This window comes from Cygnus atratus, chromosome Z, assembly GCF_013377495.2.
Source record: "Cygnus atratus isolate AKBS03 ecotype Queensland, Australia chromosome Z, CAtr_DNAZoo_HiC_assembly, whole genome shotgun sequence".
NCBI classification, from domain to species: domain Eukaryota; kingdom Metazoa; phylum Chordata; class Aves; order Anseriformes; family Anatidae; genus Cygnus; species Cygnus atratus.
In genome coordinates this window covers 18,359,423-18,384,400 of record NC_066396.1, presented here as the reverse complement: position 1 = coordinate 18,384,400, position 24,978 = coordinate 18,359,423, and the positions used below count along the sequence as shown (strand labels likewise).

General features: G+C 41.3%; 1 protein-coding gene and 1 long non-coding RNA gene across 2 annotated transcripts in view; both read left to right on the top strand.

Annotated features, from left to right (window-relative positions):
* Positions 1 to 3,063: 3,063 nt before the first annotated feature.
* On the top strand, positions 3,064 to 9,295 carry LOC118251529 (uncharacterized). Its single transcript, XR_004779849.1, has 3 exons — positions 3,064 to 3,186; positions 4,665 to 4,773; positions 9,196 to 9,295. It is a non-coding gene; the product is annotated as an uncharacterized LOC118251529 (long non-coding RNA).
* Positions 9,296 to 15,800: 6,505 nt separating this feature from the next.
* The window catches only part of LOC118251429 (chondroitin sulfate proteoglycan 4-like), a 41,366-nt gene continuing 32,188 nt past the window's right edge, over positions 15,801 to 24,978 (top strand). The window contains exon 1 of the mRNA XM_050716577.1: positions 15,801 to 15,957. Within this exon, the coding sequence (XP_050572534.1) occupies positions 15,882 to 15,957 (76 nt within the window). The 5' untranslated portion in view covers positions 15,801 to 15,881. The remainder of the gene's footprint in view (positions 15,958 to 24,978) is intronic.

The window sequence follows — 24,978 nt, the reverse complement described above, 5'->3', positions numbered from 1 at the left end:
TGCATTCAATCCTTAGTTACAGAAACATAATTCCAGACTATGCTCGTCAGATTTTAAAGTTAAGCAGGGTCAGGTCAGGTCAAAGCCTGAATGTGAAAATATCAAGAATTTTCTTAATGTTGTCTGAAATAGCACCAGTGACTGTGGAAGACTTTTCTCCATCACTCAGGGCTGAAATAAAGCATCAACACTTGCATCCTGATGAGTACCAGTTATAAGTTAGACTTATAGACATTCCCTAAAGTCCCTAAATTTCCCTAACTTCCTAATTCCCTAAAGTTCCCTAGACTTATAGACATTCCCTAAAGCTCCCAGTGATGGACTAGTATTTGAAGATTTTTTTTTTTTTTTTTACCTTTATCCAAGCTATTATCTTCAGAAGTATTTTGGTGCTTAGCACCTATGTAAGTGTCAGCTCCTGCTGAATGAATCAGTGCGTGCACAACTGCCATGAATAGGATGTCTAGGAAATAAGCAACAAGCTTTGCACAGCCTCCTTGAATTACACCATATGCTTTATCATACTCACTGCAAATTGAAGCTGATGTTGATTTTGTTTGGATTGTGCCTGCTTGCCATCCCAAGCAGATGATTTTTACACTGTTGTCAGGATAATGCCAATCATCTTAACAGATGCTCGTGCTTTTATCTGTGCTCTGCATCACATTCCTCCGAGAGAAGGCTGCCAGCAACAAACAGGTTTTTCTGAAAGTACATAAGGGAACAATGGACAATAGGAGCTGTTTTATACTGCTGGGTATAAACAAGAACAAAACCCAGTTCACATGGAATGAAAAACATGATTTATCAAGATGTAAGTTGGTGGCTGGTAGGCTGCAGATGACTTTCGGGATCTGACAAACCACTGGAGCAGGCTGCAGACATCCAGTTTGTTAAAAAAGTCACTGCTGGGGCTGGATGGAGCTATCTGTGCATTTTAGGTTGATTCTCTAAACAGCCTTGGAATGAAAAAAAGCAGATGATTTCTATACTTTTAGAAAATTCAAAATGCGTCATTTAAAAATTTTCCATATTAAATTTTTCAAATGTTCTTTTGAAATGACACTTCAAGACACTTCTCCGTTTTCCAAATACTGGACTAGGAAAAGGATATTGGTTTAAAAGAAATTAACGGTGGCTAGCAGATAAGCCGTCTTTCCCCTCTAAGGCAGGCAGGATGCTTAGAAAGTATATAATGATCAAGAGAAAACATCTCTATCCTCTCCATACCTCAAATGCTTTCATCTCCTCCCTCCCCAGCTGCCTTCCTGTGTGCTTCCAGGCCCCAGCCCCAGGGCTTGGTGGAAGACATGGCTGGATAGAGGAGAAAGAGAGGAAGGGAAGTGCTTTTCAGAGCTGGTTGGGAAAGGGAGGTGGTGTTGGCAACAGAGGTGTTATTTTTGGCTTTTGAGTTCTTAAAAGTATTCTTTCAATTGATTATTTGTCATGATCAAAAACCAAAGCTGAAAGGCATGCTTAAGGTCAAGCTCAGCTAAATACAATTAAAAATGTTTTAAAGCTGCCTCTTATCCCTTCTGCCCCCGAGAAACAAGAAATTAGTGCTGCTGTGGTAAATGAAGTCTGCAAACTCATCTGCTTGGTATTTAGGAGAAATGTTTCAACATCGTTATGCTATAAGCAGACCAACTCTATTTCACCATGCTTACATTTTTTTTTCAAGGTAGACCCAAAACACTTTTCCTCATTTTTTTATTTATTTAGTCCCTGAATTGAAAAATCGAACAGTTCACACCATTCTGCAAGCATTTGTGGAAGAAACAAATACTTTAGGGCAAACTGCTTCGACTGTTTTTAGTGTTTTCCAGAAAATCATTAACAAAGAGAGATAAACTATTTCAAGCTAAGCATTATTCTCCAGTAGTGGAAAAACAATGTGACAACCCTGCATGCTTCCTATGAATTTCTTAAAGCACCTAGTGAACAACACCTAGGTATCAAACCAGCCCTGAGAATTAGAAAGGACTGCATATATTTTCTGATTTCCATCTGTAGAAGTCAAGATGAGGAGAAGAGGGGAATGAGTCATCAGAAAAACTAGGAATGAATCACATATATGTCAGTAAATGAATGGTATATAATACCCTTAGATTTTGATCTTTTGCCAAGAGCTGTAGGTAGTAGATCCTGGAACACACCAAAATATTTGCAGACAAATGTGCCCAAACATCCCAGCTTGCTGTGGCTATACCTCAACAAATGCAAGTTTGTAAAAGTTACTCATAAAATATTGTCTCAGTATTTCTTACCTCTTTTTCATGTTACTCTTCCTGTTGCTTGTAATATTAACAAGACAAAGAGAAAATGAAGAGCTCTCTCTTTTCTATTGGTAGGATCTGTAGTTTGACTTAGTACTACTAGAAAAAATAAGAATTAAACCCCAGAATGCTATGTTATTCAGTTAGCTCTCTGGATCACTTTGCCACCATGGTAACACGTGGCAACACCAACACAGATGCTCAGATGGGATAAATCAGCATTGCTGCATTTGCTGGAGCAAAACTCAGTCAGTTTCTGTCTCAACTGGCTTTGGGGTCCTGTTAGTCTTATGCACAAGTTCTGCAAGGAAAAGCAAATCACTGTAGTGTTCAAATGCCAGTGATTAATTATTGGACTTTTTTTCACGAGTCTAGATGATTCCCACAGCATCTCCATTCATATTTACAAAGATTTCTTTGCATGATACTGCTTTGATGCCTGCCACATCTGTGCTGGCTTGTGCATATCCTCACTAGTCAGTTACCAGTTACTCTAATTTTAAAAGCAGAAATACTGGATGACTTTGTGGTGTCTTTGACAAACTGCAAGTTTAGTACAAGTTCTTCCACTGAAAATTAACATAGGAGGGAGGTGTTAAACAGTCAAAATACCACAATTGCTTCATCTGGCCATCCGAAACAGCAGCAGCCAGGGAATATTAAGTTCCAAGACGTCATACCCTTTGGTTTCGATGTGTACAACTCCTAACGCCTTTCTCTCAGCAGGTGAACAGATTGCCTGGGTTTTGAAAACAGCTGAGCACACAGCAGTTTGATTCGGAGCTGGAAGGAGCTCGTGGATGCTCAACACTTTAGGGAAAAAGGGCTGGAAGCGCTAAGGAAATTCTTTCTGCTGGACAATAGGGAGCTCAAGCCTTGCAGGCCCTGCATGGTGGTATTGTCAAAAGAGGTGAATAATAGAATAAGTACATTTCCCTTTGTTTTTCTTTTCTCTTGAGGACTACTACACGGATGTGGGAATATCATACAGAGAAGATTATATATCAGGGAAAGAAATGCTCTCACTGGGTCTTTTTTTGAAGTCACATTGCATTTATACGCTTCTGACCAGTTGCAAAATACAGCCCCAACTCTGCCTGTACTGGTAAAATCCCTATTTGACTATCAGGTGGAGGATTAAAACTACCTCGGTGAGTAAAACCAAATGTTATGAACATTTTTACAATAGATGGATTCTGATGGTCAAAACAGCAGGTACTCATGAAGTCAAAGAAACTTGGACTGCTACAATCCATAGGGATTCCCTTTCCTACTTCTAATTATTTTCATTGGATCACATGGCTAAAAGCTGTGGCTTTTTTTTTTTAATTAAAAAAAAGCCTCCACACCATATTTGAGGGAAAAATGACTATCTGCAACATAACACTATTCAAATGTCAGCTATCAAATGACTAATTCTGTTTTTTCCATATGAAAAACCGCATTCACACAAAGGAAGGCAACCAATTGCTTTCTTTCAAAACTCTTCACTCTTTAAGAATTACAAAAATATCTCACTTGATCTATCAAGCATTTTATTTTATGAGCATCAGTTTTATAGTCCTGAAGCGGAGTCAGAAGCGGTTTGGAAAAAATTACTCAGACCTGTAAAATGCAGAGCAGTGGGGGGTTGGATTCTGCTCTTGTTGTCAGTGGATTTTGAATAGTGGGATTTGACTGGATTCAGTGGTGCCACACGAGTATGAGTGAGGAGGGAGTCAGGCAGTCTTCATGGGCAGTCTATTCTGTAGGAACCACCCACACAAGGAGTTAGGCTTGAGAAGTCCTTGCAGGGATCGTATTAGATTTGGCTGACCTCTGCCACTGTTAATGGGAAAATTGGGACGATACTGGGAAAACAAAACTTGTTCTAGTTTTGGGACATTTTGGTCAATATCTGCCTCAAAGGGGTCTCACTGGCAGCACAAGATCAACCCTGCCAGAAGAAGCAACCTTGTCTCCAGAAAATTGCACAGCTGTGTGCTGAGAACACAGAGCTGAGAAGAGCGCAGTGGAGATGCATGTCTATTTTCCTCATATCCTGGGCAAAAAAGTGTAAGGAAGCCAAAACAAACCAGACATGCTGTGCTTAAAAGTTAAAGTATTTGCAGAAGAAGCATGGCTGGAGTATGCTACAATAAAAAGTTTTGTTCTTCTACACAAACAATAGAGCTTCAGAAAATCATACTTCATGGGCAATGTGAAGAAGAGCGGACAGACTTTCCCTGCTTTCGAAGGGAGACAGGACTGTGACTGCCTAGGAAATAATTATAAACTGCCTATGAAATAATTATAAACTCTCTGTATTACCCCGGCCATAAAGAAGATGCTGACAGACAGTAGAAATAAATGATCAGTGAAACCTCTTCTGTTTTCTCTTCTTTCCAGTACCTACATCACAGCCACACACATATCTAGTACCTTCAAAGCAGACAGGAATGAAGGTAAGGAAGGAAACAAGGAAGCAAGCAAGGAGGAAAAGCAAGGAAGCAAGCAAGTAAGAAATTCTTTCACTTCTGCTCCTTTTTCCACTTTTTTTTTTTTCATTTCCTTGTCAACAACTCTTTCTCTTTATTTTCTTACCCACCACCCACAACCCTTTCCAAACCTCCCTGATTCCTGCAGAAGTTGGACAGACCACGAGCACCCAGGTTCTCTCTGTTTTGAAACAATTCATCTCTGGTTGCTTGTGACTCCTGTGGTGCTGATGTGAAGAATCTTATAATTTGAAACTGTCTCAGGGAGTGGACATATTTTCAAAGCTGCCTGGGTACAGTTCAGGATGTAGTACTGGCAGTCGGCTCATCTGGCCCGATTTCTGTTCTCAGCGCTAACTCAGGTCCACTTGCCATCCAGAGTGCTGCTGGGTCTCCAGGCTTCTGTTTCAGCCAGCATATCAATAGGTTGTTCTGGCTGGGAGGACCATACCTAGTGCTTCGGTTGTCACTGCAAGTTGAGAGATCTGGTTTAAAACAAGGACAGAAGTTTTACTAATGCTGATGGTGCTACTGATGGGTTGAGCACAGCTGGAAAGTGTGGAAAAGTCTTCTGAGATGAGAGCTGTCATTTCTAAACTACCGAAGAGAAAAGCAATCCCTGTCTTCACAGGACCTTGAAGGACTAGCTGAAGAACAGCAGGACCACACAGATCTGAGATGACCAGTAAAAGATGAAAGGAGTAACTAAATATCATACTATTTGATCAATATTTTGCATTGAATGGCATTGCAGATTCATCCTACCATCACCTCTGATCAGGCAGGGTTCGCACTCGCATTTCTTTTTATACAAGCAGTCCTTCGTGAACACAAACGGGTGATTTGGCTATGGCAGCTCTCAAGGGTGAAACCTGATGTCTCTCAGAAGATCTTTGTGCCATACATTGTTTTGTGCCAAACTCTCCTAGCTGAATAACAGCAAGGGAACAAGCTTCCACCAGGGATCAGCCTAAAGCAGATGCACAGAATGGCATGTGACCAGACTCAGTTGGAAAAAAACAGAACAGTGTTACTGATACTGGAGCAGATGCAGCCCCTACCTGAATGGGTGGCTGGGCAGGTGCGTAGGAGATGTGGGACTATGTGCACTGACGCTGGGGCAGGCGATTGTTAGGTTTATCGACTGCTTACACACAAGGCGGGTAAGGAATTAAAAGTCCAGTATATCTCCTATAGCAGTCTACAGGTATACTACCTCAAGATATTCCATAAAATGGAGCAGGTACCATTGCCACCATTTATAGATGTGAAAGTCTGTGCTTATCCAAAACTGTAACTCATGCTGGTTTCAAAGTATGTCTTTCTCCCTCCCAGCTCCCACAGGGCCACCCAAACCACTAAAACATTCCTCAGTCGTAACAGTGCAGAGTGAACTGGCTCCTATTCAGATGGTCTGGACAGTGGGGTGGGATACAATAACCGGGCTGCTTCCAAAGTGTAATCTCAGGGTTGAATACCACACACCAGAACGAAGTGTTCACAGCAGGTTTATTAGGGCACTGAAGGATCTGCCAGACAGGATGAGTCAAACATGCTTGAAGTGTTAAGAGGTGGCTTTAAAAACTGATCTCCTCCTTCTTAAGGAAATTAAGGGATTAAAAATCAAAACAATCTTGTTCTTTTTGTACAAGGAACTGACCTGGCTGGGAAACACTGAGAAACCTGAATGGATGACAAGTTAGCCACAGAGTGACAAAAACTGAAGCTATGAAAGGACTTGTCCCTCCATCCTGCAAAATCTCTAGCTGTTTGGAATCAGCTTTTACTGGTGACCATGGCACCTCAAGAGCTGCCATATCTCCGTTTCTGTATGTACAAGATTCAAACATTCTGGATTAAATCCCAGCCCTGTCAGTCTCAATGAAAATGTTTTTCCTGGTGTTAGGAGACCTTTAGTTCAGTCCTATTGTTTGTTTTCCCACTCAGGGACATACATCTCTGAGTTTGTAGTGTGTACTTGATCAAAGATGTTAATTTAACCTTCTTTTTGATGTTGTTCTTATCTCTTCTTCAGTCAAAGTCCTTCCTGTACTTTCCCAGATCCTCTCACCTGCTCCCAAACACCTTGGCACCGAGCCACCATCCCAACCTTCAAATCCCACTCTTCCAAGTTCACTTCTGTGGCAAACCTAAACATATATAAAAAAACATTGCACAAACATATCCCCAACATATTCAAAACCTAGATACTGTTCTACATACTGTCCACTCTGCAACTCAGTCCCCCACACCTCATTTCAGTCTACCATTTTACTATTTTACTATTCCCTGACCCACTGGGCTACAGTTGTTTCTCAACTGCTTACCAGAGCACTTTGGTTACCCAAGGCAAATAAATGTTTATGATGAAGTGACAAAGGAGAACTGGCAGAGTCCTCGAGAAAAAATTGCAGTGAGGCAACTTGTTTAGATATGGCAAAAAACAAACAGCAAGGCTTTGAAAATGCATGCGAAATAAACGGTGATGTCCAAACATTAAGGAATAAAGAAGCACAATAGTGCACATGATGCACTGTGTACTAAACAGGTTCCAGGTTGCTACAAAAAGTGTGCTAAATCCTACCACGGCACAAGGCCAACACCAGTCCCCGCGGTGCTTCACACATCCAGCTTTGGGAAGCATAGTTGTACTCTGGCAATTCCTATCAGGGTGAACTGCCATGGGGAGATGGCTGTCAGCACAGAGACAGAAAACTGCAGCCTCTGGATAGCAGAGAGATGACAGCCATCAGGGTGATAACGGGAAGGGTATGGGGAGCCAAATTTATGAGAGGAGGTTAGGTGAGCTAGGCTTGCTCAGCCAGGCTGAGAGAAACCACTGCTCTCTACAAATACATTGAGGAAAGGTCTCAACACCAAGGAGCTGGTAACTGTTCCGATGAAAAAGAGTGTTGGCATAAGTGAGATACCAGCTGCCCATAAGGAACTTAAAATCAGAAGTTTCCAGACCATGAAGATAACCATGTCATGTGGCGGTTTTGTAGAGGGGGAGTCAGGCTTGGGACAGGGATGAGACCAAGCCATCTGAATGTTTTTAAGATAGAGCTCAATAAATGAAAAACAGAGATTATTACATGAGGTAATGTCTGCAGTAGTTGGGATTGGGATTTAATGATCCAGGTGGTCCTTTCCATCCTATGCTGTTATGCTTCCACAGCCAACACTATTCTGTACCCATGGCCAACAGAAAAAAGAGCTCATTACTTCCAATGCAAGTGCTTTAAAAGAGCAAAACAGTCAAAATTGTGAGGACTGTGAAAATACCTAGCATGAGTCAGAGATAATTTAGCAAGCCCAGCAGCACTTGTGTAAAATGGATGCACAACAGGAATCCAATTCAGATGTAAAAGCTACTATCAACGGAGGGTATTGATTTACAGGAAGAGACAGCTTTCTGCATAGTAATGGTGTGAACCTACTACAGCTGCAATTTGGTAAGTAATTTCAAAAGCAAAGCCATACAAAATACATTTGCAAATGCACTTTTAAAATAGGCAACAAGAATTGGAGCCATGCGAGTATGAGAGCATAATGGCTGTAAAGACAGCAGTCATTTCCAACGATGTTAAAAGCAGCACATGCAAAGGCACCAGATGTTTAGACAGGATAACAATGATGCTGAGGACAATTCTCACTAATCTATGATTCACATGGTGAAAGAAAGATATATTCCCATTATTGGAAGAATCTGGATTGTTTGCACAGGCAAATGAGAAAAACAGGTCAGTATAGATGAATATTAATGATTTTCCTAGAAAGTAAGGGTCTGACTGAAGATGTATGAATTACAAACAACAAAGTTACTGAGCAATCGGAGTAGCATAAAAAACCTTCAGAAACCAAAAAGATTAGTAAAACTGTAGAAATAAGTGAAGCAAAGTGCATCAGAAAAGAAAAAACAAAACAAAAACAAACACGCAAAAAACAAAAACAAACAAACAAACAAACAAAAGCAACAACAAAAAAAACAACTTAAAAGGCAACCTGTATGAAAGGTTCTTCTCAGTTTCACTACTTCTATTCAGTATTCTGATACATGTTGCTTGTAAATGGGCTGCTGCAGTGTCTGATCCCTAGGTAGTCACTAAATCAGCCATGCCATGGAATTAGATGATGTTTTTCACTAAAACCTAAGAACTTAATTTCCTCAGATGTCCTGAGGGAGTCCACGTGCCACTGCCCTGGAACTGAGGCCCTCCCTGGGGATTTGCTTCTCTCTTTCAGCGTGCTGAAGCCAGGGGAATGAAAGCATTTTCTTCAGCACCATCCCCTCAAGCTCCTCTCCCTCCTTTGACCTACACAAAGGCTGAATTCTAGTCGTCTCCCTGTGCTGAGATAATTTGCATAGTTTTGCTGTAGTTATTTTTCTGTTTTTCCTTTGTTGGACTTCTGGCTGACTGCAGGTTGTTTTGCTTTGGCAGACAGGGGTGAAGACCTTGTTCAAGACTCCCAGTTCCGAGAGATTCTCTCTGGGGAAACTTCTGGAGTCAGAAGCTTTACACAGGTTCCCTCAAAAGAAATGACCTGAGACTTGCATATGGATCTGCAGAGGACGCTCAACTACAACACTTAACACTGAACTTGGGGCAAATAAATATTTTCTTTACGCCAGTGTGACTGTTCAGACTCTTGCACTTATGTCTGTAACTATCTGAGATAAAGAAACACATCTCCACATACTGAAACTGAACAAACAAGAAAAATAACACAAATTAAGGATGCTGCATCATTCAGTGCACTGAATGAATTACCACATCTGTTTTAATAATCACAGATTTTTTAATAACACTTATTATGCAAACTAATATACTCATTAGCATATCCTGTAAATTAAGAAAATGTGTTGCTAAGAAATGATTAGAGGTTGTGCTCAAAATCAAAATAAAAAGAAGGCAGTTTTAAGCTGTTGCTTTTAAAATAACTCTGGGTGGACAGATTCTTATGCCTAATTAATTTGAGCTGGTACCCCAAAATTCAGCTGACATTACTAACACCCTCTGATAGCATTACTGGATTTTCTAAGGACCTGATTTTGGGAACCAGTAGGCTGGGTGGGCTGTGATGATCTAAAGATATTCTGTCCAAACACAGTATCTGGTGTCCCAAAAGAAAGGCACCAAACACATGTACCTTTTCCTGTTAACTCCTGAATGGTCCTCCATTCCAAAGCTGCCTATAGGTCACACTCTGGCTCTTGGAGTTTCTTCAGGATTGTCAGGAGAGCATCCCCAACCCTTACCACAGGGGTGAAACCGCTACAGTACCCAGCCATTGCAATAAATCTGGCACTATGGTTGATCTTTCACTAGAAGAGACCACACATGAAGCACCCTGTGTTTGCTAACACATATCCTGTGGGGATTAAAGCAGAGTCTACACCATAGCAGCCTCATAATACAAACTCATGCTTCTTCATGGCATGTTTTTCCTAAAACTGTAGTGTACTGTCAGGAGGTGCATCTTTCAGTGGGGCAGTGAAGCAGCCATGATAGTTGAAGCACAAACTTGAGGAGAGCAGGTCCATCACACAGCCTGTGTACACAGATGCAAACTGATTACTTGGGCCTTATTGTGCACAGGGAAAAAACAAGGAGGAGGAGAATGCCTAGGCCCACACCCCATGATTAGCTAAAGAGAGAGAAAGGACATCAGCAGGCCTACTAGGTGGTTGTGATTTTCCTCTTGCCCTTGTAACATTACTACATCTCTTTTGGGCTGACCACATGAACAGTCCAGGGAGGACTACCATTGAGAACTTCCCAATGGCACACTGTTGCTGTGCAAAGGGCACTGCTGCCCACCAGTGTCATCCCACCAACTTCTTGTCTGTGTCCTGCAACAGCAAAACCACTTCCCCCTGGTAGCAGCTGCAGCCTCCTGTACTGAGCCTCTCATGTTGTGCCAGTCTGGCTGAAACAGAGGAGTATTTTTGTTTTCTGGATGATCTATTATGGAACGCACCTTCAAATCTCTCTAATAGAGCTCACTCAACATCAGGAGAGGAGCAAGACCTGAGCACTCGCTCTGTGATGTCTTGGAAAGGGCAGGGATTGTATGGAGAATACCTGAAGCAGGCTAAGAAATCTTGGTTTGAGGCATGAGCCACCAAGGGGAAGAAAGGCCAACACTATCCTCTTCCTTTGTACAGAACACAGCATATTGCCTTGCTTTAGGCTATCTCACTGGCACACGATGAACTTTCATTCTGAGCTGCTGAGGACAGCCAGTCCTGGGTGCACACAAATTTCTCTTTCAGACACCTAAAACAGAATTTTCAAAGTTGCTGAAGTGGTTTAGGAACATGCATGGATCAGCATCCCACAGTAACCTGTGCTCCCAACTCACCTATGCAGTTCTTGGAAAATTATTTTTATTATAAATATGTAACCTGATCTTCAAGGTAAATAAGAGTTCAGTTGTCCAGGTTGAAAATTTACATGGTCTAACTTGCATAGGATCACAAGATAATGAGGGATCACAAGAAGAGCACAGATTTTGTAGAGAGATTTTGTATCTCTAGTAAGACAATTCACAGAAAAAAAATCTAAGAGACTCTTTTACTACATTTTGAATGGTGACTTTAAATATTCTCTTTACTGGAAAAATAACGTCCTTATTAACAATGCCCTTTTTAAAATTCACTTGGCTTGGTAAAGAATCATTGGAAAACTTGGAATTGAGAATTTGAATACCATTTGATCCCACTTGAATCGAATGACCTCTTCATTTTTCCAAGAAGCTGTATTTTTAAGAAGCAACGTTTTTATTTATAAGGTACTATTTAATAAAGAAATTGTTACAGGAATAAGATTATCTTGCAGCCTCAGGACTCCCTCTAGTGTCTTTACAGTCAAGCTCTTTATGGAACTGCATGGACCACTGGAGTTTTGTGTCTGTTTTTGATGACTACGGAGCATACATCAGTAACTTCTTATTTGCATCTAACATGCCTAGAAGCTTCAGTCCACTGTGTTGACCCTTCACTCAGAAAATCCAAGTGAATATTTACCACCTGATACAGTGTTAAATTAAAATTAAGACTGAAATAAATAAATAAATAAATAAATAAGCCATTTTAATGCAATAAAATATTCATTTTCCACTGTTTTTTTCTAAAGATTATTAATTTCTTCTCTTTAGCTGGAAATCTTTAAGTTATTAGGACAGGACATCTCCTAACTGCTTGCAGGCAGCATTCAATCTTTCCCATCAGAATAATTAATATTTGTTTTCTCAGTGTTTGTTATAATTACACTACTGTCATATCAGCATAAATTAACCAAAACCAAAGAAAACTGATATAATTTTTTTCAAAATGTGGGGACAGTTTTGGCTTCTGAAATTGGTTGAAAACCTATGAGGACCCTAAGAAAGTCTTGGCTGCAGCAACAATTTGCAAAGAGTACTGTTCGTTGAAAATTGATAGAAACTAATTTCTAAAGTAGTTTCTGGTATGACATGAAACTGCTTTCTTCTCGGTAAAATCTTTATCCAACCAAATCCAATAGAAAGAAATTGATGTGCAGGGTATTATAGAGCTCAGTGATACCATGCATTCTGCTTTAACCGATATTCTGATTGACTGTCTCCTGCAAGCAAGCTTATCTTCATTATTAATAGGAAAGAATCTATTTACTAGCTGGAAAATTTTTCATATTTTCACAGAAATATTCCACATGGAGGTCAAGACTACAGGATATTCAGTTGGCATACAGGAACAATCCTACAGAGGAGGATGAATAAACAGAAAACAGAAAAAATTACATACTGGATTTCTGCCTGTCTGACTGCATGACCAGGAATTTTGTTTAGGGAACAAGTCCTGTTACACTTTGAAGACATAAGAAATCCTTCAGTAATAAATGCCAAAGATGATAAAAACAAAACAAACAAACAAAAACCCAACCCAAACCAACAAACCAAACCAACAAACAAGCAACAAATAAATAAATAAAAGCTTTTCAGGAAATGCAGGTGCAAGGCTTAAAATCAAAGAATTCAGATTTACATTTCTTAGAAAAACCACAAGAGTCTCACTGAAAGCAAGTAGGACTTCGGTTTGGGAACTCCTGAAGGACTTAAGAAAATGTGGCTTAAAGCTATAGGTCATTCGGGCCATTGTCAGAATGTGGCCTTTCTTTTCTCAGAAGTCTCTTAATACTTGTTTTGCATGGCCGTGGAAGTACCTGCCTGAGTCACGGCATCACAGGACAGCAGAGGCTGGAAGGCACCTCTGGAGGCTATCTTGTCTGATTCCTCTTCTCAAAGTAGGGTCACCTACATCAGGTTTTTCAGGGCTTTGTCCTGCAAAGTTTTGAACATCACTCAGGATGGAGTCTCTCCGGGAGACCTGTTCCAGCGTTTGATCACCCTCAATGTGGGAAAGATTCTTGTATTTAAATGGAATTTCCTTTACTTTTTTCCATTGTCTTTTATCTTTCCACTGGATACCTCTAAGTCTGGCTCCTTATTCTGCACACACTCTTATCAGATATTTGTACCCATTGATGAGATTCCCACTGAGCCTTCTCTTCTCCAGGCTGAACTTTCTCATATGTCAGAGTGGATTACTTTTCTTTGGACAAGAAGTAATGTCATAATGAGCATACTAAAAAATATTAATTTAATGACAAAATTAGTTCAATGATTGCTGAGTTACTCCGTAGAGGTACAGACAACATTGACTGAGTACATTTTTGTGACTATATCAGTGGAACTACAATGTGGAATAGACTTTAAATTGTACATACCTTAAAACAAATGTATCGTCCTCCAATTTCATCCTATGATATGAATCACAAAGTATTAAAAAATAATGTCTAGTTCTACACCTCCACAGGTACAGGATACTGCCATTTACCTGTCTCTTGCCTCTCATCCAAGTGTCTTGCTCAGCACTACCTTTCTCCTAACATGATTAGAGAAGACAAATACTCCTAACTGGGGATACATTGCCATACCTGTGCAACACATGGTCAGTGCAAAAGCAATTTGTTTCCCAAGGTTTTCCATCAGAAGCACAGAGTTTCACTGCCACGCACCTGCAGGCCTGCTTTTCCAGCTTCAGTCACATTATGGATCTTTATTCCATGCTATATCCTTTTTGCTTTTGACCTTCTTGTTCGCATCTTGGACTCTCTTGATACTTTTTTAATATTTCCTTCTCAAAGTTTGCACAAAACTTCTTCTTAGAGCACCAGTCTGAAAAGAGAAGTTTATCAGGTCTCTGCCTTTGAGATTTTTAATAAATCTGTTAAATAATATCTGGGTGAAGATCACTCCCTATGATTTCCCACTGGACATGGCTTCCCCCCAAGTACATTATTCTAAAATTGTGAAGACAGCAAAGCCTGCCAAAAATTGCTACGGAAAATCTAGACTAAATGATGACTACAAACCTCAAAGGAAGAGAGGAACCAGACGGCTGACCCAGAAGAGATTCATTCCATCACAACTTTTCTTATTTCTGCAGCCTTGGAATATTATCTAGGTTACTTATTCTGCTTATTTAGTGTAAGATTTCATCTCACAAATTCCAGTTCTATGTGTAAGTGGAGTAACAAGTTAAAAAAACAACTGACCTGTTGAGACACATTAGAAAGCACCCTGCCAGCTGATTATATCAGAGAAAATTTTATGACTGCAAGGCTGTTCCTGGCATGGATGATGTATGCAACTGAGGGTATGTCTGCATATTTGAATTAAGTATGATAAGTGGCTTATACACAAGTAGCTCAAGTATGCTCTTAAAAAAAATTTAAACTAGAACCTTGTGCTTTCAAGTACAGGGCACCATTGATAAGGTGCAAAATGCAGAATTTCCTCTGTCTAGTTTAAGTTCTGTACAGCTTATAATCATTTTACTTTGTTTTGTCTACTTGCTATATATTTATTCGACAACAAAACATGACTTACTTCTTTATGCAAGTATGATTGTAGCTACATACCGTATCTGGTACAAAACGAATTAGTAAGAAAGCTGTATATAAGCTGTATAATACTTCTTATTTCACGATTATAAAAGCCAATAGTATTTACAAGGTTACAAGTACAACATACCTCCAGTACTTGCTTCTATTCTTTGAAGGGACTTTAAAGGCACTGTGATGTGCTGTTTATTACCTGTTATATGTCCATTTCAGACTTCTTTTCCTTGTATGTATATAGCACCCTCACTAGAGTATTCGATCAGTGTACAGTTTAATTTATTTATACCTAAATAATTTTCTGAAGTACAAAAACCATAGTTTATCAATTTTAGATGTGAGGATCCGAGTCATACAGTGCTGTCAGAGAATTAGCAATCCAAAACTAAATTTTTGAAACAAAATGAAAACATAAAAATTACAGGTGAAATGTTTACTGACCCACATGGTGTGCTTAAGACAACTCACCTACAGCACAAGGGCTGTGTGTGCCATCCATTCCCAGGACTGTCAGTTAATTATTCCCAGGTCTGTGGTTAATGGGTCGCATATCATGAGAGCTGGTTAAAGGTGGAGAACCAAAGGGGCCTAAAGGTTGGACCTGGTGACTGGGGACATGGTTTAGTGGGTGACATAGACATTGGTGGAAGGGAGATGGTTGAAACAGTTGATCTTGAAGGTCTTTTCCAACCTTAATGATCCTATGATCTCGTTAGGAATGATCTGGAGGGGACACCAGAACAGACCTTTGGAAACGTGTGAGGACAAGGCCACATTTGGGAGTGCTGACCACCAGTGGCCCCTTCCAGCCTGAGTGATGCGGCGATGGTGGCAGACTTTAAGTGTTTGCTGAGTGTTAGCACACAATAAAAACGGCGAGTGCTCTGCACAGGGCTTCTCCTCCTGTGCTCAGCTGGAACAACCGGGGAACCGCCGGCAAGCCCTGCAACGCGTCCTGGGCGCTTGAAGAGAAAGAAAACTATGGAAAAAAAGCGCGAGAAGCCACCCGTATTTCGGAGGACGGCTGTGGCAGCCCCGGGGCCGGCCCTCCACCCACACGGTGCCGCCCCCGCCGTGTTTCTGTAGCGGGAGGCGGGACTGGGTGCAGGGGGAGGGCGGCGAGCTCTGGGCCGGGCCCCCGGTTCCTCAGGGCGGCTGGTGGTGCCCGGCCGGTCAGCGGCATGGCGGGCGGGCCCAGCGCCCCGCTGCTGGCGGCGCTGCTGCTGCTGCTGGCCGCCGGCCGGCCGGCCCTCGCAGGTAGGGGCTGCCGCCATGTCGCGGGAAGCCGCCGGGCTCCGGGCAGGCCGGCACGGCGCCGGCTGACGGGGCGGGGCGCGGTGGGGCTTCGTCTGCAGGAGAGGAGCCCCCATGGAGGGGCACCCCACGGGGGTCAAGGCTGGGGGGCTGCGGCGGGGCGATCCCCAGACCCAGCCCCCGGCGTGTGAGGCCTGCGGTGGGAGCAGCCGGGCTTACCTGGCAGTAGGCGTGCAAAAATACCTTTGTTTTCGACAGCAGGCGTTTTGGGGGGGAAGGGGGAAGGTGTCTCTGTAAAGGGGAGGCCGAGCCTGTCAGCTGAGGTGTGATTCTCTTTTCGCCTGCTGCAGGGTTGATGCTGGGACTTGACAGAGTCCCAGAGTCTTTTTAATAAAAACAAATACCAAACAACTGGCATGAAATTCTTTTTTTAACGATCGTGAGTATGACTGTAATTATGTGCCATGAGAAAAGCTCTAAGGCATGTGCAAAGATATGCCCTGTGGTTCCTTCCACCGTTTTGGCTTGCAAAAAGCCTTGATGTTCATTACCGACCAGTGACAATGGGTGCTGGTTTTTGGCATCCAAATTGAGCTTACGTCTGGCTTCCCACACATGCCAAGGGCCTGCCACTCTTCCTGATGGTGGTGCAAGATCAGGTGCTACTCTAGAGCTGTCACCAAAACCACTGGCACAGCCAAAAACTTAAGTTTGAAATTTCTTTGTTTTCATCTTCAAGTGAACTATAAGTACAGCATCAAGGAATCATAATCAAATTTACTATTTAAATATCCGCTTAAATATTTGGCCAGTAAACAGTTGCGGAATCGACCTGTCTGGTATGCTTTGCAATCCCATGTGACATGAACTAACTGCTGTAACTCCCTTTCCTTAAAAATTAGAAGTGTCTCAGTGTCTATGATTGTACTGTGAATGTTTTCTCTAGATCAGTAGACTAGCCAGGAACTAATGCCTAATGTTTAATTGTAACTTTAAAAAAACAAACTTCAGTTCTTCAGAGATTGATCAAGGCTTATTTGGTAATCTTAAAGGATTAACTTCAGATGTTACAAATGAAATATGCCTCTCTTGTCTTTTTGCAAGAGAATTTCAATGTATGTTGTTCTAAACAGTGTTCTTACAGGTTTTATGGACAAGAAGCGTGTATCCAGAGTAGGGAGGATATTTTATTGCTCATGGAATTGTCTCTGAGCTATCACAGATGTGTGGGAGATCAGATTGCCACTAAAATTTCTCTAGTGCTGGTAGCATTGTCATAAATGTCATGGTCTAAAGGTTTCATCAATGATTTTGCTGGCAGGAATATTAGGCCAACCAGTATGGTTTTGCAAACAGTACTTTGAGAAGTTGACAAACCACTTCATGCCTCACTGTTGCGGTAAGAGCCGTCCGTGCCCGGCATTCTGGGCAGTGCACGGTAAATCCAGAGCTGGAGGAAACATTTCCAGATTGCAAGGTAGGATGTCAGAATCACAGAATCACCACAGTGCTAGCCCAAGTGCAGCAGCGTAGGATGCTTCAGCGGAGCTGTCATGCTGAGCTTTACCATCCTGTGTGGGCTGGCATCTGTACCAGGCCAGAGTGTCAAAATCCAGCTCTTGTCTCTTTACTACAGTTGCTGCTATAACTGTAGCCATACTCAGAGACAGAGATTCTTGTCCCAAAGATCTTAGAGTGGAATTGAAAAACAATTGGAGGCTGGAAGGAAAACAAAGCACTAACAACTTTTAGGCAGTAAACTGAAATTAGGTGTTAAGTGATTCGCACAATTCTTTGGCATGTTTCTTTGATGGAACCAGAAATTAACATTACATTTGTTCATTTGATGTTCACTGCTTTAACTACAGGACTATCTTTTATCTGTAAAGCTGGTGTGTTAAGCACACGTGGATGCAACACAGGGATGTGTCTTACTGTGTACGTTTTGCATTACTTGCAAGTATCAGAGGCTTACAGACTCTTACTAGCATTTGATTTACCCACAAAATCTCACTGTAAATCCAACAGTGATAAAGTGTGAATCAGCCCTGAGAATTCACTTCAACATTGTGGTTACATTACCTGTAAATGGCTTTCCCAGCAAATCTGGCAGTCCTTTTCCGTGTCCATTCTTCCTGTGCCCCTAAATTGCTGTCAGTGTCATCTACTACTAGCTTGAATAAGAAATGAAAGAAGTAGTATTTTTCCATTATGAAGTGTCCTTTGGCTCTCTGTTTTCTTTCTGTCATTCTGCTGCATTATTTCTTCTGTTTGTCCTCATAGCAAAATTTCATTAACCAAACTCCTGTTCTATGAAGTATCGGGACTGTGTGTTGGAGAATGTAGTTTAGACTGTGTGATCTGGGAAGAGGCACTTCCAACATTAACCCAACAGTCCCATGCCATGGTATTTGTAAGTATCAGAATGTCTTCTGCTTTCAGGTCTTTAATAAATGCATCCTCCAAAGTGCAGTTTGACAGCTTCTGTTTTTTTTTTCTTTTTTTTTCTTTTTTCTCCTGATTAATATTTTGATCACCCCCGGGCTGCTTGTGCAGGTGTGATCTTTGCATACCATTCAAGTGGGGCAGAACGCAAGCATTTTAATAATGAAATATGTTTGTACTTTTTAGACACGGTACCATGAAAGTGTTTAGGCAACCTTGCTAAAGAGAGAAGGAAGCAATGAGTATCTCCATGTAATTTAGTCATCAGGCATATTTGGAAGAAGCGCACCTGAATTCTGAGAGACTAAAGTTTAAATCCCCTTCCCCTTGTTTAGAACAAGGTTTTTAACCAGTTTCCCACCAAAGATTTGTGAGCATGCCATATGACATAAGATATTCAGTAGTGCTGATAGTGTTTTTCAATCTCACCAGTTGATTTAGATCATATCTATGATGTAGTAAGTACTTAGTTAAAAATGGAATGTTTTAAATATGGTTCCATCCAGCTGTACGGTAAAATGAAGAAGACAAGAGTGTATTTTTAATTGTGAGGATAGAGGATATGTTCTGTGGTTATTTTTCCAGGTGATTACTAGTGAGTGCTGCTGAATCAGGCTGGAAGGAGGTTCACATTTTCCTCTCACTGCAAGAGAGAGAGGCATTGAGATTCACCGTAAAAGACAGTGTTATCATCAACATCAGATTACACCTGTGTAAGGTTATTATTCACTTCATCGGGCTAATTATGTTCTGGTTAGTATTCTTAAGCCTGTTCAATCTAGTTTTGATGGGCAGACACACTAACGATAAGTTTTTCTAACATGAGGCCAAGTTTCAATCAGGAATGTGAGAAAAATCAGCTACCGATCTGATTCTTCTTCATTACTTATCAGAAGCAAAAAGCAAATGTGAAATTACTTAAAGTATTTGCTGTCGATTTTTATTTTTCCAACTTGTAGTTTGAGTGAGCTTTGAATAACCAGAACTGATCTAGAATTGTAGCATCATTTAGTTTGGAAAAAACCTCTAAGATCATCTAGTCCAACCTTTAACTTAGCACTGCCAACTCCACCACTAAACCATGTCACTAAGCACCACATCTGCACGTTTTTTGAAGACCTCCAGGGATGGCGACTCAGCTGCTTCTCTGGGCAGCCTGTTCTAATGCTTCACAACCCTTTCAGTGAAAACATTTTTCCTAATATCCAACCTAAACCTCCGCTAGTGCAACTTAAGGCCATTTCCTCTTGTCTTATTACTGTGCAGCTCTTGAGGACTCCATGAAACCTATGGTTTACTGTAATGGTAGTTTCTTTTACTATTTGTATTATATTTAAAAAAAAATAGTGATTTTTATCACCGATGTACTATAAAGTATATGTAAACCTTTCCAAAAGTTGCAAGAAAATGTTAGTCATGCTTGTGAATGTTAGTGAGAATATCCTGCCTGAAAGGATTATTTTTTAGTGAAGATTGCTTCATCTAACAAACACTTCACTTTATCCTAATTTATCATCTTTTTCACATCACTCAGCAGGTGTATAATTCAAAAGGTTTATTATAAATTACTAACTTTTAAATAGTTGTGTAATGGTGTTGGAGCCCAATATTTATTTCTCTGAATTATTTTTATGTACTCTGATATTAGGCTTCTCCTGTAGTCACAGTGATTTCAAATTTACTAGTGGCAGCTTCAAGGTGAAAGGAAATACAACTGGATATGACAATAAACACACGAATCACAAAATTTTGGAAAGGATGCTTGCAGCATGTGAACGAATCACTTCATCTCTGTTGTTCTGATAAATGGTTCTGGCTACCTCAGCACAAGCGAAATATGCTAAAATATGCTATAAAATCTTATGGGAGTAGAGTCAGTATTTTGGGCATTATGGAATTCCTTTTGGAGAGGACTGACATCTCTTCTGGTGGTGCAGTAGCTGGATTCTCAGACCTGGATGTTAAGCTCTGTTACCTGGAAGCAGCTAGAGAAGTTGTTTTTGTGGGCCAGCTTTAGGCATGTTTATAGTGGAGACCATGTGCAATAGTTGCAGATGTATTTAATCCTTCATTCTGCTTTGTTTTCTGGTGGAGGGCTATAAGAAGTTTCGTACATTAGATACATGGAATTTGGTACACCTTCTCTGAAAGCATCTTCCTTTTTAATGTCTTCACTTGTGCTGTGCAATCAGAAGAAGCAGAGCTTTTAAAAGTTATTAATATCACAACAGCTTACATTTGGTATTAATAGGCTCCAAACACTTGCATCCATCACTCAAATTCTGTCCCGGGGTAGAGACTTCCTATTATATCTATGTTTGAGGTTGCATGCTGTTTTACCTCTAGCTTAATAGAAGAAAGGGTTGGGACCTGCAGAATGTACAACTAGCAGTTCAGCCTGCATCTAGGGATATTTGGTGTTTATCACATCTGTTGATACAACTCTGCAATCCAATACCAGGAATTAAAAACAAAACGGTAAGACGTAGTAAGGCACCATTGTTTTTTATACCCTGCGTGCTGGTGCTGCCCATTCTCTTGCTCTCCCTTGCCAGGCCGTTGTGTTTTTTTACTCCCATTTTTTCATCTTAGTTACAGCAGAAGCACGTTAGGACTAAAGGTGTCTCTCATTGTTTACTTCAGTTGCGTCACTGAGGGCATTTAATGGGGCTTCAAGCTGTACTTTCATAAAGCCTGAAAGTATTTTTACCGATACCTCCTGAACACACTGAAGACAAAAACATTGTCCAAATACTCTCGTGTATGAAAATACTCCAAATGTCCAAATACTCTCGTGTTGTCTTTTTCTTTTCTGCTTAAAGATCAAATCATGTATTTCAAGATTTTCATACAAAAGGTGGCAGGGAAAGCATCTAAAAATGCCCCTCTTTTTCAACTGACATGAATTTAAAAACCTCTGTGGCACAACCATAAAAGCCTTTTTGGGTTACAAGTCCAAGCCTAAGCCTTCTCTTACAACTTTCTTTGGGAAGAAAGGGTACAAGGGTGCTAAGGAAGGGTATGGTTGAGATACGCAGAGCTTTGGCTGTTTTCTGCCAACAGTGGAGACTGAAAGGTGTTGAGCAATGTGAAGCCTGCATTAAATTACTTCCAGTTACGAAGTGAACATTGGATTGTGATTCCAAGATCAGTTCTTCCTTATACATTGCTGAGAACATGTGCCATTGAGTCTGTAATGAGAAATACAGAAAAATGTGGAAAAAATAGCGTCTTTCAGTTAGGTCTTTAGTCTTGATTTTGGTTTTGGATGTATGCGCACTGCACACGTAATAACTGTGTAGTGAGTTTGAGTTTGTTTCTTGTAGGTACATTTTGGAGGTTATTAGTTTTGGAAATGGAAAAGAGATGAGGCTTTGATTGCTTTGCACAATGAGGAGAGAAACCAAGAGAAAAATAATTCAAAGTGTAGCTGAATTCAGTAATTTTTTTCAGCAGCAGAGAAAAGAAACTGAGCAAAAGGTTAAAGAGCCAGCCTAATGGTTCTTCTAGGTAACAAGAGTGAAGACTCCCTTGCTCTGTGATTCTGAAGCCTTTTGCTGTGTCTGGCCTGGCTTCTTGTGTTTACTTCTAAGAAAAGGTTTTATGGATGGAGCTGGACAGGAATATTCAGTAAAATTACTTGAAACAAAATTCTCAAAACTTACGGTCTTCATATAAGTGTAACTTGTCATGATGGAAATATTAAGAAGGATTTGTAGCCCCTGTGTGATTTTTCTAATCAGAGTTGGGAGTGTGCTCTAGTGAAGAAAGAAAGGAGATGGAGACCACAAATTAACCAGTAACTCAGGTTGAGCAGATCTTTAAATTTGTGTCCCAAGTGATTTGACCTCTGTTTTTGAGGCCTTGTGTATCTGTGTTGGGAGATGCCAGTCTCTCTCCCTGGTAACTGATGGCAGGATGCACAGGATAGGCACAGAGCTGCAGCAGGGGAGGTTCAAACTGGACATTAAGAAACATTTCTTGACCTTGAGCATGGTCAAACACTGGAACAGGCTTCCTAGAGAGGTGGCTGATGCCCCATGCCTGTCAGTGTTCAGGACATGTTTGGACAATGCCCTCACCAATATGCTTTAACTTCTGGTTAGCCCTGAATTGGTCAGGCAGTTGGACTTGATGATCTTTGAGGGTTCCTTCCAACTGAACTGTTCTGTTCTATTGTATATATAGTATATATAAATACCCACAAAGGGAAATTATGGTTGAACTAGATCAAACTCTTACTCTCAGCTGCTTCCACCCTTCTTTTTCCCTTTGGGGCGTGGATTGATATTGCAAAATGGATTGTCTGCCCACGCAGTCCGAAGGAATTGTTTCCTGTATGATATGCTGAATGCATGTGTTACAGTGTAAAGGGAGCTTTCGGGGATGGTATTGCTGGTGAACTCCACCTATTTTCCATGGTGGTACAAGTGGCATCAGATGGCTCAGGACATAATGTCCCCTTTTCTAAAACTGTGGCACCAGAGTCATTTTGAGGTCACTCATAATGTGGTTTCAGCCAGAAATCTTTTTAAAAGAGGAACTTGATTCCCATATTGTAATAACATGCTGCCTAGTTTGGTGGGTACTGAAGCAGAAATCACGCCAAGGCACAGTAGGTGGTCTTGGCCCAAGATCTCCTTTGGTGTTGGATCACTGCCTAGGCTGATGTTGAGTTTCCAGTCCCACCTTCAGTGATGGATTCTGATGCTGAAGTGTTTTGTGGAAGGCAAAAGCTTTAGCTTACATTTATTTTTTTCTTTTTCAGGAAATGCAGTTTAAACACCAAACTGTTGCCCAGTGTCAGTGAAAAATATTGTCTCTCTGCAACTTCATATCTAGTTGTTCTAAATGTCACTGAGTGTTAAGTTTTAGATTAAAAGGTAGGAAGAAGGGGTAAACGATATTTTGCATAGGAGAGAAGTTAACAGCTGAGCTCTGCAGGAGTTGCTCATGCAATTTGTGCCGTTCAGTAATAAAGGAGATGGCAAAGGCAGTGAGTAGTCAAATGAGGAAGTTTACTGATATTACTGTTCAAGACAGTAAAGAGGGGAGAAGAGAGTGAAGTATTGCAGGAGTTCTATACAAAACTGAGTGACTGGGTGTTGTGGTTTAGCCCAGCTGGCAGCCAAACACCACACAGCCGTTCGCTCACCCTCCCCCCTCCCTCTCCGGGATGGGGGAGAGAAACGGGAAAGTGAAGCCTGTGAGTTGAGATAAGGACAGTTTATTAAGACAGGGAAAATAATAACAATAACAATAACAATAATAATAATAATAATAATAATAGTAATAATGTGTACAAAGTGATGCACAATGCAATTGCTCACCACCCGTTGACCGATGCCCAGCCTATCCCCGAGCAGCCGGCCCCCCCACCCCGGCTAGCCACCCCTATATATTGTTCAGCATGACGTCAGATGGTATGGAATACCCCTTTGGCCAGTTTGGGTCAGCTGTCCTGGGTCTGTCCCCTCCCAGCTCCTGCTGCACCCCCAGCCTGCTCGCTAGCAGGACAGAGCGAGAAGCTGAAAAGTCCTTGGCTTGGTGTAAGCATTGCTCTACAACAATTAAAACATCGGCATGTTATCAGCGCTCTTCTCATCCTAATCCAAAACATAGCACCCTGCCAGCTACTAGGAGGAAAATTAACTCTGTCCTACCTGAAACCAGGACAGATATCCACCCCTTATTCCATACCATTTATGTCATGCTCAGGTTACACTCTTTCCAATACCTTCTAATTAGTCACCATTTTCATCTATGATATATAGCAACCATGGTAGTGATGACATACAGTGTTATATGATAATTAACATACTACAATTCAACTCATGGGCTATTCTCACCCAGTATTAGGTCCCCTTGAGGTACACACCGAACCTCCCCATTCTTTTGCATTACCCACCAAGTGCATCCAGGTCCCTGGGCAAAAGCAATCCCACGAATGGGCTTGCCTTTTCCTGAGGCAGGAGTAGCCCAGACTGTCTTACCCAGCATGTTTCTTACGTGCACTACAGGAACTTTATCCCCTTCTACAGTGCGTAACAGGTTTGATTGGGCAGGTCCAGCTCGGTTGGCAGATCCTCTAGTATTTACTAACCAGGTGGCCTTTGCCAAATGTGTTTCCCAATTTTTGAATGTCCCAGCACCCATCGCTTTCAGTGTAGTCTTTAACAGTCCATTGTATCGTTCAACTTTCCCGGAGGCTGGTGCATGATAAGGGATGTGATACACCCACTCAATACCATGTTCTTTGGCCCAAGTGTCTATAAGGTTGTTTCGGAAATGAGTCCCATTGTCTGACTCAATTCTTTCTGGGGTGCCATGTCGCCATAGGACTTGCTTTTCAAGGCCCAGGATAGTGTTCCGGGCGGTGGCATGGGGCACAGGATATGTTTCCAGCCATCCGGTGGTTGCTTCCACCATTGTAAGTACGTGGCGCTTGCCGTTGCGGGTTTGGGGGAGTGTGATGTAATCAATCTGCCAGGCCTCTCCATATTTGTATTTCAGCCATCGTCTTCCATACCAGAGAGGCTTTGACCGTTTGGCTTGTTTAATTGCAGCACATGTTTCACA